At 48.7% G+C, this 17,561-nt stretch overlaps 6 protein-coding genes across 6 annotated transcripts; 5 read left to right on the forward strand and 1 right to left on the reverse strand.

The window, feature by feature from the left end:
* Positions 1-222: 222 nt before the first annotated feature.
* On the reverse strand, positions 223-1,772 carry HD556DRAFT_1311701 (uncharacterized protein; the record flags this gene model as incomplete). The annotated part of the gene is made up of 10 exons (XM_041300564.1): positions 223-384; positions 440-483; positions 540-615; positions 689-810; positions 868-907; positions 960-1,036; positions 1,167-1,187; positions 1,336-1,432; positions 1,493-1,603; positions 1,719-1,772. The coding sequence occupies 10 exons, from the start codon at positions 1,770-1,772 to the stop codon at positions 223-225; spliced, it is 804 nt and encodes a 267-aa protein (XP_041156099.1).
* A 1,300-nt stretch (positions 1,773-3,072) lies between these two features.
* Positions 3,073-6,711, forward strand: HD556DRAFT_1401012 (uncharacterized protein). The gene is made up of 14 exons (XM_041303821.1): positions 3,073-3,470; positions 3,523-3,595; positions 3,660-3,860; positions 3,933-3,985; positions 4,047-4,510; positions 4,588-4,728; positions 4,826-4,988; positions 5,052-5,100; positions 5,177-5,311; positions 5,416-5,733; positions 5,826-5,967; positions 6,023-6,135; positions 6,190-6,207; positions 6,260-6,711. Exons 1-14 carry the CDS (start codon positions 3,322-3,324, stop codon positions 6,320-6,322), a joined length of 2,082 nt encoding a protein of 693 aa, XP_041156100.1. The 5' UTR covers positions 3,073-3,321; the 3' UTR covers positions 6,323-6,711.
* Positions 6,712-6,985: 274 nt separating this feature from the next.
* On the forward strand, positions 6,986-9,154 carry HD556DRAFT_1401016 (RTA1 like protein-domain-containing protein). The gene is made up of 11 exons (XM_041303822.1): positions 6,986-7,465; positions 7,516-7,574; positions 7,626-7,653; positions 7,706-7,850; positions 7,911-8,023; positions 8,077-8,099; positions 8,154-8,234; positions 8,284-8,323; positions 8,379-8,556; positions 8,611-8,681; positions 8,740-9,154. The coding sequence occupies exons 1-11, from the start codon at positions 7,432-7,434 to the stop codon at positions 8,889-8,891; spliced, it is 924 nt and encodes a 307-aa protein (XP_041156101.1). The 5' UTR covers positions 6,986-7,431; the 3' UTR covers positions 8,892-9,154.
* A 31-nt stretch (positions 9,155-9,185) lies between these two features.
* On the forward strand, positions 9,186-11,422 carry HD556DRAFT_835928 (uncharacterized protein). Its single transcript, XM_041311783.1, has 4 exons — positions 9,186-9,385; positions 9,433-9,693; positions 9,751-10,404; positions 10,457-11,422. The coding sequence occupies exons 1-4, from the start codon at positions 9,218-9,220 to the stop codon at positions 11,282-11,284; spliced, it is 1,911 nt and encodes a 636-aa protein (XP_041156102.1). The 5' UTR covers positions 9,186-9,217; the 3' UTR covers positions 11,285-11,422.
* A 1,298-nt stretch (positions 11,423-12,720) lies between these two features.
* Positions 12,721-13,626, forward strand: HD556DRAFT_1401027 (uncharacterized protein). The gene is given in 2 exon segments (XM_041303823.1): positions 12,721-12,754; positions 12,765-13,626. The coding sequence occupies 1 exon segment, from the start codon at positions 12,953-12,955 to the stop codon at positions 13,376-13,378; it is 426 nt and encodes a 141-aa protein (XP_041156103.1). The 5' UTR covers positions 12,721-12,754; positions 12,765-12,952; the 3' UTR covers positions 13,379-13,626.
* Positions 13,543-17,339, forward strand: HD556DRAFT_1529754 (CHAT domain-containing protein; the record flags this gene model as incomplete). The annotated part of the gene is made up of 5 exons (XM_041309425.1): positions 13,543-13,786; positions 13,836-13,986; positions 14,042-14,181; positions 14,229-14,326; positions 14,382-17,339. The coding sequence occupies exons 1-5, from the start codon at positions 13,582-13,584 to the stop codon at positions 17,337-17,339; spliced, it is 3,552 nt and encodes a 1,183-aa protein (XP_041156104.1). The 5' UTR covers positions 13,543-13,581.
* Between the last annotated feature and the right edge of the window lie 222 nt (positions 17,340-17,561).

Genomic DNA, 17,561 nt, shown 5'->3' on the forward strand with positions numbered 1-17,561 from the left:
CGCATGCAGGAAAATCAGGGCTTCTGCGAAGACGCTGTCGTTATTGCTCACACGTTAGAGTCTTTGATTATAATCATTGGGCTTAATCACAAGTTAAACGTTTGTCAAAACATCTCGCCAGATCGCACCCCATGACAAAAAGGGTTCCTATAAGTCAAGTAAGTACATCTCAATTTTTACGACCAATATATCGTTTACAACATAGAAATACACACGAGGGCCTCAGAGCCACTCGCGTGCCGGTTCATATGCCAGAGATGGAGGTGCATGCGCGTAGCGAGGATTGCAAGGATCAAAACCTCCAAATTGTGTATTGGGGGTGTTGTTAGTGGGAATTCGCAACAGAATTTGTGCATACCCTTCGGGGATGAAGTAGGATACGGACTGGGTGTGCGCAACATCAATGATTCAATCACACTGAAGAGGACTATTCACGCACGTAGTCAAGCAGCTTTGGAACAATGACATTTATGGCCGAGAGAACTTTCGAAAAGTTAATCAACACCGATGAGCACGAAAACATACGAGTTCTGACTCACGCAGACCGCATGCATAGCAGAATATGTTATGCTTCAGCAAGATCGCGTACAGAGGGCCTTTGGCCGACCGCCAACTCTGTACGACACGCACGAGTGTGAGGGATATCAGTACCGGGGATAGCATTAGTCAGCGCGTGTCTGCAACGTACAGTCCAGTTTCCGGCTGCATACCCAGTTGGAACACGAGTTAAGACAATAAACTGCATGAAGAATGAGAAACTACCAGAGCTCCGGTGACAACCTGTGATGTCTGGGATGACGCTAGTCGTTACTGTGAAATTGAAGATAACATGGGCGGATACCAGTAGGGGAAGATGGGAGCACAAACCATGTGAGGTGGCAATAGTAGTCAACCAAATGCCAATAGCCTGACTCATTCATCAACCATGATATCAGGTGGGCTGATGGCATAGGACTCACAAAAATGGTGGACAGTATGGCTGTGAGTATGATTCTATTGTTGTTCCAAAGCGCGCATGTTCTGAGCACAAACAAGCCTGAATGAATCAGATCAGAAGCACGTGTGTCGGAGAAAAGAAATATACATTCAGAGCAAGCGAGTGATATAAGTCTGAGACCTGTGAGAGTAAAGAGCAACACTCCATGCGTGAAATACCGTGGACGTACACGCGTAAATATCAAGCATTGCTGGTGAAATATACGGTAAGCATCATTCGTCATTGGGCAAGTGTGCTACACGTTCACATACATCGCGGTCCTCGTTCCTTGAGAAGTTCACTGAGTACAACATGTTAATTCATTAAATCGGAGGGTTGTATGCTGGGAATGAACGTACTATATAGGTCCGCGGCGACGATGAAAAAGAGGACATATCGTGTAATGATATAAAGGACTTTTACCTTGGTAAGGCGTGACCGAAGCAGGAATGTCCACTTGAATAATATATTACCAGTATCAAAGCCACGTACTAACGGAAGAAGGGCATCACTCACCTCTTCGTGAAGTGAACAAATATAGTCATAGGTCTGGATAAACAAGTTTAACGGCAGACGGAAATAGATCAGGATAAATTTACCCAGAATGTCGCCGCTATCAACGCTGAGCTGTCGAGTTAGAACGAACAAGATGCAATCCAGACAGCACGCACTGCATATGTACTGGAGGCCACACACCATAAATTTGTGATCATCTTGCTATCATGTCAAGAAAGCGACGCACCGCTGAGGGCTGCAGACTTCTGGCCGTTGTAATGTCGACCGACGGATATTCCATCTGAATTGGTTCGAGGGGGAAAATAATTGGGTTTCGCGCACACACTCGTCCACTTCCTTATATACTATACAAGCCGAGAACCCATCCAGACCGGGGTATATGCGGGGATACTGCTGCTGAGGATCATCATATCATCTTCGTGATGGATCGTTTCACTGGCTGAATTACAGTTGATGTGGTCACAACTGCACCAGGTTGTGCACAGCTCAATGAAAGTTACAGTTGATGCCAGAAACATCGGCAGTTTCAGTGACACTGATAACATAACAATGAAACTTCTATTCAGATGTAACACGCCCAATGAGGCAGATGATTGGACATAAATTGATTATCAAAGTGGATTCTGACACTTACATATGCGTACTCATTGTGCTGATTCTTGACCCGCTTGGAATTCAACGGAATACCGTGATCAGGCCTTGAAACACACAGCTACCTCGGAGGGACTGTGACTAGTGACTGGTGTCGTGATTATCTGACGAATGTCGTGCCGGTGAAAGCATGTTATTTACATGCTACATTCATGTATCAGGTCGACTAGCCGGTGAGGAGACCAGGAACGGAGAAGGCTCTCCTAAAGGAACGTATTAGAAGACGTAACTGTGGATCATGTAAGGTCGAATTCTGAATCGGAGCGTATTGTGATCGGGGGTTTCTTCACTGACTTTGGGTATCTACAAACTGTTCACTTGTAGAGTGGGCACTGCAATATCAAGATTGGATGGTACGTACCAAGTAGTGGCAAGCAGAGCTACCAGTCGTGCTCAGACCGATTCTTGACGAAGTGCACTTGAAGTCGCACTTGCTTCGAGATATTTGGGCGTCGGGACGAGAACATACAATCTTCATTGTCGCACCAATCAAGCATCGTACTTGAAAAGACCGTGTCGTCCGGGAACGCGGGAGGATGCTTTGTCTGCGTCACAATGCTTTGAAAGCCCGAGCAAAGATCTCAGCTTTCCTAGATGAGTCAAAGCGATACCCATGGGCCATGGGTATATCCTTCAAGACTGGTGTAATTGTATTATTAGGCGCAAGACCGTCGACCATTGCAAGCATCAGAAATATCTTCGGAATATCGGCGGCCGGCTTTGTCACTGCTAGTATGCACTGGTCATGCGAGGTGTTCGGGATGCACGGTCTGCCTATCGGAGTCATGCTTGGATCAAGCCGCAGCTAACTTTGAGTCGGAATTGGACGAATCAATGTAGTGGGTCTAACCAAGGTCTAACCAAATGCACTAGCTTACTATTGTGATCGGACAAAGTGGTCCAAGTTATTGCTCAGCATGCCCGATTTGTACTTATACTTCACAAGGACTGGCCATGTAGCACTGTCATAGTTGTGACGAGTTTTAAAAATCGACATCCATGAAGAATCCGTGTCTGTCCGTCCGTCCACTAAACCTCTAGTCCCATCATCATCGTGCTCGCCATCATCGTTATTGTCGCCACCGTCGTAGTTGCTCACGCGTTCATATCCGAATATTATACATAGCCCTATTGTGATACCCTAGACGCCTCAGGCTGCACAGCAAGCTCTCACCACTATGTCCAACTCACCTCCGTCCGTAAACAGTTCCTATGACCCTACAAACGCTCTCGACGACATCCCAGGTCTTCACTGGGCCCTCCATGAGTTCCTTCAATCTCGCATGCACGAAAGCGAACGATTCTGCGAGCAAAGTGATCCAGAAAAGTACGTATTTCCGTCTCCATCACTCCCACAAGAGAAGCTGAGATCAATGCAGGCAGAGATTGTACTTTGCGACTGGATTTGGGCTTATTCAATGTGTGAAGGGTCTCATGTCTTTTGAGGATAAGGTTCGTGTTGTAATATTGCTGCCAGTATTCATATACTAATATTAACTCATAATTTGGGCTTTAGGATCTCTTGGCTGCTATCAACCATACCAAGCGCGGCATCGCTGTAGCTTCCGCACATCGCAAACGCCCAGCCAGCTTCGCAGGTCGTCTTGCAGGGTATATCGTTCCCGCATTCAGTACTAGCGGTACAGAATGGATCGCCGGTATGACGCCTGTGGAACGTCATGCTGAACTCGTCTATGCAGAGAGTCTCTATCAAAAGGTGCGTCGACTGGCAAGACCGTGTGTCTTGGGTGGTGTACGCGTTTTTGAGGGTTAGCTGATGCTGTAATAGAGTCTTCTTGGGATAGTCTATTCAGGCGATTGGTTAGCGTTTATCCGTGAGGTGTACGTGCTCCGTCATTTATCCCTCTTTTCTCGCTAATACCTAAGTACCGCAAACGCCCAGACTCAACATGCGCACCACTATTTCCATATACCGTCAACTGGGTAAATGGATCGAGACAGTCGACGCGGCATACGCTCTCGCCCACCCCGAATTACTAGCTGCCATCTCAACAGGAGCGGATGTCGAAGAAACGCCATCACAGTCAAGTAGCACGAGTTTTGCAAGTGCTAACTCATCCTCCATCGCAGATTCGCCTCCCCCTTCCCCCAAACACACATCTACGCAAGATACCGCCTCCCCACCATCCGTCACACACCCATACCTCCCTTGCCCATCTATAGACCCTCATTTCCGATCTGGTGTATACCTAGGTCTCGGTATGTCCCATCTCGTGCTCAGTATGATGCCGGGAAAACTGCTCGCTCTGGTGGAATTGTTTGGATATAAGGGCGATAGGAAGTTTGGGTTGGAGTTGTTGGAGAGGGCTGGGGGGTGGGGTGCGAATGGGAGAGTGGTCGAGAAGGGTGAGTGGTTCCGGTCCCTGATCATGTTTTGGTATTGGGAGTTGGGGAGCAAGAAGTACTAATATGCTCGCCTACAGAAGCAGAAGGCGTCCGACGTGCAATCTGCGATATGTCGCTACTCATTTTCCACCTCGTCCTCTCGGCGTTCACGTTTGAAGGCGTCGATGTGCGCAAGGCTGCGAGAATATTAGAGTGGAATTTGAAGAGGTATCCGAATGGTGCGTGTTCTGTTTTGGGAAGTTGTGTGTTCTGATGAGTAGTTGTGTTTTCTCTCTCCTTCCAAACCCCTCTTCGATCCCCACTAACACCAAATAGGCGTCTTCTTCCTCTTTGGCGCAGGCCGCCTTGCCCTCGTTCGTTCCCAACCCTCAAAAGCTCTCACCTACTACGCACGCGCTGCCCAAGCTCAATCACAGTATCGGAATTTACACCATATTTCGTGGTGGGAGAGTGCGGTTGCTTGTCTAGGGCTCTGGAGGTGCGTGTTTTTGTGTACAGGGGTGATGGGTATGTGCGCGATACTGATGCTCGTCTTGTGCAGAGTTGCGGACAGTAGATTGTGGTGGGGGAAACTTGGAGGCGAGGCTACTGTGGGTTTCTATTTCCCCTCTTGTGTGTCTGTGTTCATTTGTTTACAAATTTTTCCCACCACCTCGGTGCACTTAGTGGTCCAAAGCGACATATACATACGGCGAAGCAGCATGCCTAGCTACGCTCGGCAAGCACGCAGAAGCGAAGAAGCTTATGGAACGCGTCCAGGGGCTGAGGCAGAAAATCGCGGGGAAGAGCATTCCTATCGAGGTACGTCCTTGTTTGGTGTCTCCCCCTCCCTTTCTTCTCGCTATCCACCTCAAAACTCTTCTCCACCTTACCAAAAAATAACTCAATGCTAACCAAACATACAGAAATTTGTCGCCCGCAAAGCCCGTAAATATCTAGCCCAATCTGACACCCTTCTCCTCCCAGCCCTCGAGCTTGCTTATGTATTCCATGCGATCGCGCATGCGCCCAGGGAGGTTATTGTGAGGGAGATGATTCCTGCTGTTGGTGAAGCTTTGGGAGTGCTGGGGTTAGCGCTTTCGTCTGAGGATGAGGGCGGTGCCAAGGCAAGTGGGGCTAAGAAAGGCAAGGACAAGAAGCTGGAGTCGCGGAGTGGGTATTGGGATGACGTCTGTCTTGCGCGTTTCTTGGAGGGCGTGTGTTGGCGATTTGTTGCATATCCGGTGCGTTTACCTTTTTTGTGGTGTTTGTGCCTTTGGGGTCTTCCCCTTCGCTCTGAGTCTATCCTTGTTGACACACATCCCTCTCGTTACAGGACCCGGATGCTGAACTTGAGCCTGATGAAAAGATCCCTGTCTCACCAGAGGATGCGCGCACGTACTCGGAGCGCGCGTTCCGCGCTGTCTTTGAGCACGGACCAGACATCGAGTTGGACCATTATATCGTGTATTACGCACGTGAGTCGGTCTTGTTCTGTCATTCGGTGAGAAATTGCCGACTCTTTTATCATAGATTTCGAGTATGGTAGGCTGCTAGCGCGATCAGGCGACAAGGACGGTGCGAGGAAGCATTTTGATCTTATTTTGTCGGGAAAGCCGCTTGAGGTGAATGCTGCGGGACGAAAGGTACGGATACGATTCGTTGTTTAATCGTGTTGCTGATATATGTCACTTTTTCAGGGTAAATACAGTTTAGAGGTACGAAAATAGGGGTGAACGAATGTGACTGATACTTACGCTCTTATTGCAGAACGCACTTCACGTGAGGACGAACGCGGCGCTAGAAGCACTAGACCAGAACCGACTGTTGTGATACTTATTGATACCCAGGACACAGTTGGAAGAGATATATATTCGTATATCTATCGATACGCGCTGACTTTCCGTGTATTTTCTGCTTGCTTACTATTGGGCGATACCTGTATACTTACTTATATATCATCTGTTACGCCTGATGTCCGGCTGAGCTGGATACAACCTGGACCTATGACTGTACCTTTAAACTCTAATGTCATTTACTGACACCATACATCCACACTTACTGAAATCAGTGGCATATCGAACACTCTGAGCTTCCAAGGTGATATAAAAAGCAGTATCCTTCAGAGCCGAGAAGATGATGGAGTGCAATGGAATGAGCTCAGGCGCTGAGACGAGGAGAGTAGTTGTTATTAATATTGTTGATGTACGTTAACGTGTCTATTCTTTGACGTGGACACATGCTAGCGCTAGCGCTGATCAGCCGAAGTAGTAGTCGTCGATATGTTTCACGGCAATTAAATGTTAGCTAGTCCCCAATTGGCTGTCGGGCCCGACACCGAATCCGAGTCTTTAATGTTCCCGTTTTCGCCATCATGTACAGCTTGTGTGATGGCAAAGGAAGATGTTGGAATATTAATTCCTGTATGAAATCCACCTGGTTACTTATATGAAAGAACCCACTGCATGTCTGTGCCATGCGGACTGCCACTTCGAAGTTCTGCCAGAAGAATTACAGAGTGCCCAGGGCGGTCACCAGATACCACTTGGGAAGATTTTCCAAATTTAGCTATTGGGATGATGTCGAGTACGTACTTACTTTGCACTAATATAGCACCTCCGGTCCTCGACTTGAGATTGTTTGGTATGGCTCACCTCAAGCTCACCTGGAGTTGCGACTACCAGTACGAACTTGAGATTGCGGCGAACTCGAAGACCATGACGAATATGGACGGTCAGGCTGTGAATCGTAATTACGCGTAGTATTTTAAAGTGAATCTTGATCTTGATAGCTTATCCGAAGCTGCCTCGGGCACATCTATTTCATACCCGATCCTGCCGCTGCGGCACAACTCCAGTTAGTAGAAATGCCTTGCCTTGCGTATATCATGATGGGCCACACGTTCCAATCCCTCTCACCCAAAGGCCATTTTTCCTCTCAAAATGTCTCCCTCTGTGTTTGAAGCTAGTCAGCTTCGTGAGTCCCTCTATGTTTTTTGTACCGTCTTTCAACTCAGTGTCTGGTAGCCAACAAAAATCCCGTTGGTCCGTACACCTATGTGCCTACACAGTGGATATGTATCCTCGTGAGTTGTCTTGTCCAGACGTCTCGCATCTACCTCAAATCGCTCCCTTAGTTCCTGGTGTTATACAGCATTTCAACTAGTATGTTTTTTTTTACTATCGACAGTGCACGATCATGACTTGATGCTTTCAGTCATCCACTTCAGCCAGGCACTCAAGTTTAGACTCTGGTGGATGCTTCCAACGGCGACTTTTGCCGGTGTCCTCGAAATACTCGGTTGGAGCGCCAGGTTATGGTCTAGCCACAGTCCCAAGCTTTTGACGCCTTATGAGATGCAGTACGTGTTCATCTATTAGAAGTACCTATTCGCAGGCCCGCTCAACCGTTTCCACTGCAGGCTCGTCGGCACCATCATCGCACCTACTCCCCTTGTCGCTGCCAACTTTATCATCCTTGGCAAGATAATCAACCAAGTTGGACCCCAGTACAGCCGTCTAACCCCCAAGTTATGTTAGTGCCATTGCCCTGATATTCCTGGCAGTTCGGTTGCTGATCTAGTGCAGATACCATCATTTTCTGTTGCTTCGTTAGTACCATACATTCAAGCTGTGTTCGTTATTCATATCTTCCCAACTCCTAGGATGTTGTCTGTTTGATTGTACAAGCTTTTGGAGGCGCATCCGCCGCGCACGCCGTTAGCCAGGATTCAAGTGCTGCGATGGTATGTACATCATCCATTATTTCGTGTAACAATCTCATCATAGAGATAGGGCGCGAACATCATGCTGGGAGGAATTGCGGCTCAGCTCTGTGCGTGACAAGGGTCTCAATTCTCTCACTCACAATCCTTACCTTTGCTCTCTAGTTGCTATCGTGGTCTACGTCACTTTGGCATCCGAATTTTTCTTGCGTTTGAAATCAAATTCGCCCTTCCGTCACGTTGAACAGCCCCGCGTATTGGAGAAAGGTCAAAGTGCTGTGAGCAAGAACTTGCGAGTTCTGATCTGTGCCATGGCATTCTGCACTCTCTGCATCTTCATTCGGTTAGTGCCCAAGACGTCTTATCAGGGTCATTGATATACTCAATTCATCCTTAGTTCTATTTACCGTACTGTAGAGCTCGCCGGTGGGTGGTTCGGGCCAGTGATCACCACTCAACACTACTTCGGTACGTTATCATCCGTTCTCGCCACGAATAAGTTTATAATATACTTTATTATCGATAGATTGGCTCGATGGAGCCATGGTCACTCTCGCTATCTACAGTCTCAATTTCTTTCACCCAGGTATCTGGCTGAACAAGGAAGTCCCAACTGGTCATGATTTAGAACAAGCAGCCGATGAAGAAGAAGAAGCTGACGAAGAAGCTGCGGCTTAGGTTTTAACGATTACATGCTTATATCGGTTCTGCTCACCATTTATCTATGAGCTTGTTGGCACTTCTCGGATTACTCTTACTCGGACGGTTATCGGCATGTTACCTTACAACGATGTCTGTTTTGGCACCGCTTATCCCTACTCAATGATGTAGATAGATGCATTGTTGACGTTCTATACCCATCGTTCTTACTGAAGCGGAAGTGCTGAAGACTTTAAGTTTAAAGTTAATTGAATGTGGCTGTGCCCAGAAGAGATGATGTCATCTTCGGTACTTCTGAAACTTCCGCTCATCCATGTCGCTACCTTGCATATCCGCTAGCAGTCATGTTTTATTATACTCTTCTCGACTATTTTCACAACTACTGTCACTCAAAAAGCCAAGTGAAGATCCACATTTCATCCATTTATCATTTTACCATGCTCCGTAACTTCATCAAGAGTATTGTCAACTCATCGTTGAGTTGCGCAGAAAAGCTACGTGATAGAAAAAAGGCAAGTAATTGAACTCTTGGCTATCACAAATTTCTCATCCTCGCTAGGCTCGATTGGAGTTTGGTGTTCACAGTCGTCCGTGCAGGGGGACCGTGCTATCGGTCTCTCCTACACCCCTTCCTACCCCAACTCATCACTTCTCAAACACCGACACTCCTCTGTCCTCGATTATAGATACAGAGGATGCTGTTTGTCGTGTACAAATGCACTCTCGGATCGGAACACCCACTCTCGAAGGCATGCCCGATGAAATACAATGCCATATCCTCGGGTTTCTCTCATATAATGAAATTATACGATGCGCTTCGGTGAGTCATTGATTCATCCCCACCCTTTGATCCAATGTACTGATCCGCCCTTTACAGACATGCCTGACACTATACAACACAGTCAAATGCTCTGTTGAGCTACAGTACATCATCGAACTCGGTGCTCAACGGCTGATCGAAGTACATCCACGGTCGCCTACAGCCTCTCTAGCAGACTGCTTGAGCATCCTCAGAAAAAAAGCAAACGCATGGAACAATTTCAGGCCCATTACTACGAATGCGTTTCGCGCCAAAACCTTGGTCGACTTAAACTCGGTCATTCATCGAAACATCATCTCCTGTACGCTGTCGGTGCACGTCGATGCTGCGTCCAACGCTGTGGATATCAAGACCAACAGCACGTGTACCACCAAAGTCGTGATGAATCACAATTCGGTTCCTCATACGTACAGGTACATGGACGAGTCTCAAGATATCGAGGTCATCGTAACGTTTCCGATCGATGTGGACTCTGATGGCTTCAAGTACCGAATATCCTTCCGTTCGATATCAACGGGGGAGGAGCATCCTTTGTCTCATGGATCTTGTGTGGTGGGTGGTAGAGCTGCTTGCAGCGAAGCTCAGTTCATCAAAATCGCCGTTGCTGTTTTCGATGATCGTCTCGCAGTCTATATTGCCGGGCTCGACGAAAATAGGGGCCCGTGCTGGTCGCTGCACGTCTCGAGTTGGCAACGACCTGGTCAAGCTGATGTGGGTGTCTTTTTCTGTCTTTCGCTGCTGGTTCAATCTGGACATTTAATAGGACTTATGTGTTATCGGCGATGGAACTGAGTTGCTGGACATACGTTTTCTTGTGAAGGAGAAACTTATAGCTCTTTCGACAGATGGTCATATACACCTCTACGACACTGAGGATCCGTCAAAGGCGCCGCGGCTTCATGCAAGATTCATGATGCCCGTCCATGGCAAGTTGGGCGTATTCGATCACCCATCAATCTTTCATAGTGCCACAAGCTGTGCAGACCTCGCAGTACCAGTCAACCACTGGATCTGGGCAACAAACCCTGCAGATCGAGTCATATCAGTGACATGGGCCGATCCTTCGTCGATTTATATCGTATCTGCTCGCATATTTTTCATGGACGTTCCTCCGACATGGTTTGACGCGACGTCAGAAGATGGACGGTCAGTCAAATGGTCATCGTGGGGTCCACAAAACTCTCGTCTCCCTGATGAAAGGTTCGGCATGCGAAGGCGGTGCTTTTTTGGAGTGGGAGGATCCCGTGTTGTATGGGCTGGTCCTGTCGCGAATCGAAGTGATTCAGCGTTCCGGTTATACATGACTGACTTCAATCCCTCGGTTGTGGCGCGTGGTATCGGAAAGGTGATTCGCGAACCTACGACAGCGGTAGGTCTTCCATCAGACATGCAGGTGTCGACGTACCTCCCTTTCGTGGAGGTGGCTCATGACAAATTTTTGGATGCTCCTCTTTGGGACATCAAACTCGACGAGGAGACGATGGTGGTGTTCACCCGACCAACAATTGAGTCTGTGAGTGTATTTCTGTCTGTCTGGCTCACGAAGTTGACCATCTCACTTGATATATCAGGATTGGAAACTGCGGGCTGACGTCTGTGAAATGTAGTTGTGGTCATGAGTGTTTACGAGAGATTGTCCATCATTATGCCATTGAAACCTACCTGTCGCGCACCTTGATGTATACTAAGGGCACAATCTAGGGTCATGTATCAGTCGAATATACCATCTCTGTCGACAAACCTATTCGAATTTAAGATGAATTGACTGACTATACTCGAATGCTAATTGTCGTCCGCTCAATCGTCGCCGCTCCCAGCGTCAACTGCGCTCGTAGGCCAACCAGGTCACAGGTTGTACTGGCAGGTGATGCGCCACTTGATGGAAAATCAGAGTTGGTGCCAGAAGCATTCAATCATTTTTATGAGAACCACGAGCGTTACCCTATTTGACCGCAAAACACAGCTAGCACTGGTCCTTTGCTTGAAGCTTGCCTTTAAGTTTGAAACATTATCAATCCTTGAAACGCCATCAGTCCTCTGAACGCGCACATTTCCACTCAATCTCTTTTGATGTTTTGGATGCACGCTTCTTGAAATAGGCCGACTTCAATATGCGCGTGATGATATCTGAAGGAAGCTAACGCGTTCTCGTCTGTGTGAAGTGGAGATATCCAAAGGTCAGTGGGGGTGAAGAGGACCATAGTCTTCGTTTGACTGATGACTGATCTGATGGATATCGTTGGAGCAAAGGCCATTCTGTTGAACCCGGGAGGATGTAATGTATGTGACCGATGCGGATTCAAAGGTAGTGCGCCGTCATCTCTCTGTCGATGAACTGATTCAAATTAGTCGGTGGAGCAAATTATGTACTTGCCTCGTAGTTGACTCAGTCCCCTTGGCTCGAGTCACGACAGTTTGAAGGCCTGTCGTCTGGTAGGGGTAAGCCCTCCCAAGTTCCGTTCAACGATGAATAGGAATGATGGTAACCAGTTTGCCTGGGTGGATTTGGAGAGATGTCGAATTCTTGTCAAAATGCAAAGGTATGCTGCTGCTACGGTAATCGCAATGTACTGGTCAAGTTGTGATCAACCAGACGTGTGCATTGTGCAAGCTTGGGGAGCTTCAGGAGTCGAAACCTTGCGGATTGATGATGATTAGTAAGTCGTTAATTTTTAATCTTTGGAGATTGACTGTAATGGCAGGGTACAGTGGAATGCTATATAGAATGATTGCCATCATCAACAGAAGCCGGTCTGAATTTCTGAAAGACCATATGCAAATTGGAACTGGAGGAAAATATTGCTAAGAAACACCGTGAGAACGGGATGCCGCCGGCACGTTGCAATTCGATGGAACACGGTCTCGACACGCACGTCGCAAGTTCGAATGCCTTGGGCCTCTGCACGTCCATCTTACGCTTCTCTCTATGGAGTCCGAATATAGATCATAATCCATCTCTTCGTACTTGATGCAGTTCAAGGGCAACGTAGTGCACGAGGATTTACGCTTACTAGTAAAGTAGCTGTCCATCATTACAGTCCACGTCCATCTCCTACGAGATGCGCCTCATATCTGGCGATTCCCTCTTCACGCTGTTTCTTTCACCATTGACTCGACAGTCACTCTGCACTTTGTTCAATCGACACCACCCTTGCCTCAAATACAACCCCTCCCTCTCGTCGAAGCTCCACATTCAGACGTTTACTGCAATGGTCCGCTCCTGTAACCTCTGCCATTCTGCAGCCTCAAGCCGCACTACATGTCCTTGGCCAAAATATGGTCCTGTCACCTTCAAGGCGTCCCTACACTATGGACCTGCCAACCTATCCATGCAGTGCCACCTATAATGGATATTCCTTTTCCGCAGGGTTCAGTTTCTTATCTCTCGGCGGTGAGTGAATCCGGTAGCAGTTACAGCTTCCTCAATATTTCGTTCGTCAATCATCCTTCGCCGAACGAGAATACAATTGGTTGCATTCTTGCCTTATTCTTTCTTATCCTCGCAAGTCGCTGCAGGCAAGATCATCCTCCCCCCATGGCACTGTCAGCTCAATTGGAGCAGTTGTATGTAATCATCCGTCTTTTCTTTTCGCGCCGTTTTCAGCGATATAGACATTTTTTTTGCCTTTGTTATTACCTCACAAAATATACTCAATTCTACATTTTGCCTTTGCGTGCTAACTGAGTAGTACGATACAAGTCCAGGAGCAACAATCACTCTGAGGCTCGCACGTCCCTTTCAACGTTGGCAGACCACTTTCGCCGCAAACTGTTCATGCCATTCTCTACATTAGCACAGATTCTTCTGCTAATCCTGGTCGGTGATCTCCATTGCCGGCGCTTGTGCGATCACACCAGCGTCTATCGTGCCGAACATCCACCGACAATATGGAAATACACGTGCAGCGTGACCTGAACCCTAGGCCTCAATCTCCCACTCAGCCGAATTCTATCTGCAGTCCCCATATCTTTACCCCCATCTCCCCTTCCCATTCATCACGTCCACCACTCTACCCATCCTCGATCCTCATCATTTTGCTGCGTCGCAACATCATGTCCGGTAGCTCAGAAAGCCGATATATCAGACTTGAAGGCGAGTCTCTCCATATCATCTCCGTATCTGTTTTGTGATCTATCTACAGTCATCAGCGGAAAGAATCTTCAAGTCCCGTCCGGGCGCATTCCCGCTGGCATCTACGTGTCCATCAATGTCGACTCGAGGAGACGCTGGAAATCGGCCATCAGTGTGTTATCATCTAATGAATCTGTAGCGTGGGGGGATACTCTAACTCTGTGAAGTCCATGGAGATCTTCTGACGTGATGCGAGAACTGATCGTCGGTTTATAGACCATCAAATGCCTCGCCTGCATTGTCAATAGAGATCAGGGCGTCCTATGAGCTTGGTCGAATGCTAGGCAGTGGAGAGGTCATCGGGAAACTTCAAATGTCGTGGGATGAGCTACTCGATCATGGAGATCACCCATTTGGTGAGTGATTGGCTTCTCATTCATGCACATATGCTAACATCCCGTAGATCTTTCCTTCCCAGCCGTGCGCGGTGTTCAACCTTTCATCACACTGAAGGTTGCTGTTCTACATGCTTGGGACAATCAAAATGGCGCACTGTTTGATGTGAGCGACCGCGGACTCCGTCCTGTTAGTTTTGCTGACAGAATGCCAACTATAGGCCCTCGTAGACTGCGAGATTGCTCGAGACGCAGATGCGGACCACGCACAGCTTGCCTCATACATGAAAAGCGAGAATATCTCTGACTTGAACGATGCTATAGAGCATTTTCATTTGGTTCTGAACCAGTGTCCGGTCGGCCATCCAGACCGCGCAACAGCTCTCACCAACCTCGCGTGGGCCCGCCTTCAAGGCTACATCCGAAATGATGTTCAAGACATTGATACTACCACTTCCCTGTTCCGCGACGCCCTTGCATTGCGTCCGCAGCACCATCCCGATCATCCCTTATCCCTATATAATCTCACCGAAGCGCTGGCTTGGCGCCACATCAGGAAAAGTACTGCTGCAGACATCTGCGAAGCCGCCCAACTGTATCATGAGCTACTGCCTCTCTGTCCAGAGGGCACTTACCTTCGTAGCATCGCGGCAGGCGAAAATGGTATTGATGATGTGATCGTCGGATGCAACAATCTTCCAACAGACGCATCCGATGAAGGCATCCACCTTCGAAGAGTCGTCCTCGAGCTCTGTCCTCTGGGCCATCGACTTCGTCCCAGAACCCTCGACGAGCTTGCACGAGCAGTTAGAACACGGTTTGATCAGCACGGCAGCATCGATGATCTTGACACGAGCATACAGCTCCGTCGTGAAGCCGTGTCTCTGTGTCCCGAGGGAGATGCTGACCGTGATGGCTACCTGAACAACTTGGCCTTTTCACTCGTGTCCCGCTTTACACACCAAGGCAATACTAATGATCTCGATGAGGCCATCTCTTTGTATGAAGCAGCGCTGCACCTGCGCCCTGTTGGGCACGAATATCGGGATTTCTCATTGGACAACCTAGGGGGCGCCCTCGCCTACCGTTTCAACAAACGCAGCGATATCGAAGACATCACCAGAGCTATCAGCCTCTATCGCGAGGCCCTGATGTTGCGCCCACCTGGGCATTCTGGTCGTACCATCACGCTTCACAACCTTGCCCACGCGCTCCAAAACAGATATGACAAATCGCAAGTCAGAGAGGATCCTAACGAGGCCATTGATCGGTATCGTGAATCCCTTCGGTTAAAGCGGCTTGACCATCCAAGGCGCCATGTAACTCTTTTCAATTTGAGCTCGGCGCTCTGCTCTCGTTTCACAGAAACTCAGAAGAACGAAGATGTTGAGGAGGCCATTGCTCTTTGCCAAGAATCACTGGCGGCTCTGTCTTCACTGCACCCGGACAGGTTTTTCAGCTACATGCGGCTGCAGGAGGCCTATTTGTCCCGTTACCGGATTCTACACGACCCTGCTGATTTGTCTCTTGCAGTGGAGAATTCCAGACTCGCATCAAGACATTCTACTCAAGGCTTGCCAGAACGGATCGTTCGCTCATTTAATTGGACCGTTGCAGCGGAGCAGCATGGTCATGGATCTGCGCTGGAAGCCTACTCAACATTTTTTGAGCTTCTGGATGCTCATTTGGCAACACGGTCTTCGGCAACTTCACGGCGCGAAGCTGCTGCTGCCTTTCATGTCGCCAGAACGCTCCCAGCAGATGCAGCATCATGTGCCATCCGCTGTGACAATCTTCCACATGCAGTTGAACTTGTGGAGCAGGGCCGTGGCCAGCAATGGTCGCTGGCCTCCCGACTCAGAACTCCGGTTGAATCCCTTGAGTCAGCGAATCCGGCACTGGCGCACAATTATTTGGAGCTGAGCAAGCTCGTTTCGAGTGCGGCCCAGAGTTCTGCAACAATCACCGACAGGGCTGCTGCTGATCGGGCAGCAATGGAGTACAGGAAACTTACAAGGCAATGGGAAGCTGCGGTTGCTGAAATACGTGATCTTCCGGTGTTTTCGCGGTTCCTGCTCCCACCTCTGTATGCAGACCTGCAAGCGGCAGCCCGCCAGGGCCCGGTCATCATCCTCATTGCGAGTCAATACTCATGTAGTGCCATCATCGTCCCGACATCAGGAGACCCCCATCATGTTCCCTTGCCATCTGTCACTCTGGCTGATCTGACCAATCTCAAGGACCGCGTTGGCAGGGCAATACGGCACGCATCTACCCTGGGCCCCAAAGTGCCGCGAAACGATCTAATAGTCCTCTTGCGGACAGTATGGGACGAGCTCATGCTACCCATCGTCAACGTCCTCCAGCATAATCTAAAACTAAAATACTGTCGAATCTGGCTGTGTCCAACTGCAGCCTTCACTTCTATTCCTCTCCACGCAGCTCACCCTTTTCGAACAAACTCAGATGGCTCTAGGGAGCAATGCCTGGAGGATCTCTACATCTGCTCTTACACGCCCACACTTTCGGTTCTGGTCAGATCCAGACAGACGATGAAGAAGCGCGTCACTCCATCCTTCGTGACAATTGGACAGGGTCAACCGGGTGCAGGGAAAGGCAGGGCGCTCATGGCCGTCGACAGTGAGCTCGAGCTTGTACATAAGCTCGTTCCTGCGACGGCCAAACACACTACTATGTCTGGAGACGCAGCCACACGAGCAGGTGCGCTCGAAGCTTTGCAAGAGAACACCTGGGTACACCTAGCTTGTCATGGCAAGCAGGACCCAAAGCAGCCTTACAATTCGCATTTCGTCATGAAAGACGAAGATCTGACGCTGCTCGATATCATGGAGAGAGATGTTCCTCACGCCGAGTTCGCGTTCTTATCAGCGTGTCATACCGCCGTCGGGGATGAGGAGACTCCCGACGAAGTGATTCACCTTGCAGCTGGTCTTCAGTTTTCGGGGTTCAAGAGCGTCATTGGGACGCTGTGGCAGGTCGATGACTCTGTCGCAAAACACGTCGTCAAAGCTTTCTACGAGAAGATGTTCCCAGATTTGAAGGATGGAGGTGTGATGGACTGTACGAAGGCGGCCTGGGCACTGAACCGTGCCACGCATGCTGTGAAGACGACAGTGCCGCTGGAGCAGAGGATGGTTTTCGTTCATATTGGTGTGTAGTTCTACATCGTATTGCTGTCGTCTGGCACCTATTCACAAGTTGTTGATTTGCGATCTTCTTTCTTACTGTTGTAAAAAATGAGCTCGATATATTCTTGCACTCTAGCTATAACCTATCTCGTTTTCGTATACTCTGTACATTGTATCATAGTTGTCGACTAGAATGTTCACCAACGCTCTTGTGTACTCAACTCGTTTGCAGCCTTGTCTTCTGCTTGAGTG

The sequence above is a fragment of the Suillus plorans genome, assembly GCF_016647745.1.
Source record: "Suillus plorans strain S12 chromosome Unknown HD556scaffold_63, whole genome shotgun sequence".
Taxonomy (NCBI): Eukaryota; Fungi; Basidiomycota; class Agaricomycetes; order Boletales; family Suillaceae; genus Suillus; species Suillus plorans.

Bases quoted from the DNA above. Each gene is read 5' to 3' on its own strand.
- HD556DRAFT_1401012 (XM_041303821.1), top strand. From the start codon at position 3,322: ATGTCCAACTCACCTCCGTCCGTAAACAGTTCCTATGACCCTACAAAC. The intron at 3,596-3,659 runs GTTCGTGTTGTA...TTTGGGCTTTAG, and splicing joins TCATGTCTTTTGAGGATAAG to GATCTCTTGGCTGCTATCAA. The intron at 5,312-5,415 runs GTACGTCCTTGT...CCAAACATACAG, and splicing joins GGAAGAGCATTCCTATCGAG to AAATTTGTCGCCCGCAAAGC.
- HD556DRAFT_1401016 (XM_041303822.1), top strand. From the start codon at position 7,432: ATGTCTCCCTCTGTGTTTGAAGCTAGTCAGCTTC. The intron at 7,575-7,625 runs GTGAGTTGTCTT...TCGCTCCCTTAG, and splicing joins CACAGTGGATATGTATCCTC to TTCCTGGTGTTATACAGCAT. The intron at 8,235-8,283 runs GTATGTACATCA...TCATAGAGATAG, and splicing joins AGGATTCAAGTGCTGCGATG to GGCGCGAACATCATGCTGGG.
- HD556DRAFT_835928 (XM_041311783.1), top strand. From the start codon at position 9,218: ATGTTTTATTATACTCTTCTCGACTATTTTCACAACTACTGTCACTCA. The intron at 9,386-9,432 runs GCAAGTAATTGA...CATCCTCGCTAG, and splicing joins AGCTACGTGATAGAAAAAAG to GCTCGATTGGAGTTTGGTGT. The intron at 10,405-10,456 runs GTGGGTGTCTTT...GACATTTAATAG, and splicing joins AACGACCTGGTCAAGCTGAT to GACTTATGTGTTATCGGCGA.
- HD556DRAFT_1401027 (XM_041303823.1), top strand. From the start codon at position 12,953: ATGTCCTTGGCCAAAATATGGTCCTGTCACCTTCAAGGCGTCCCTACA.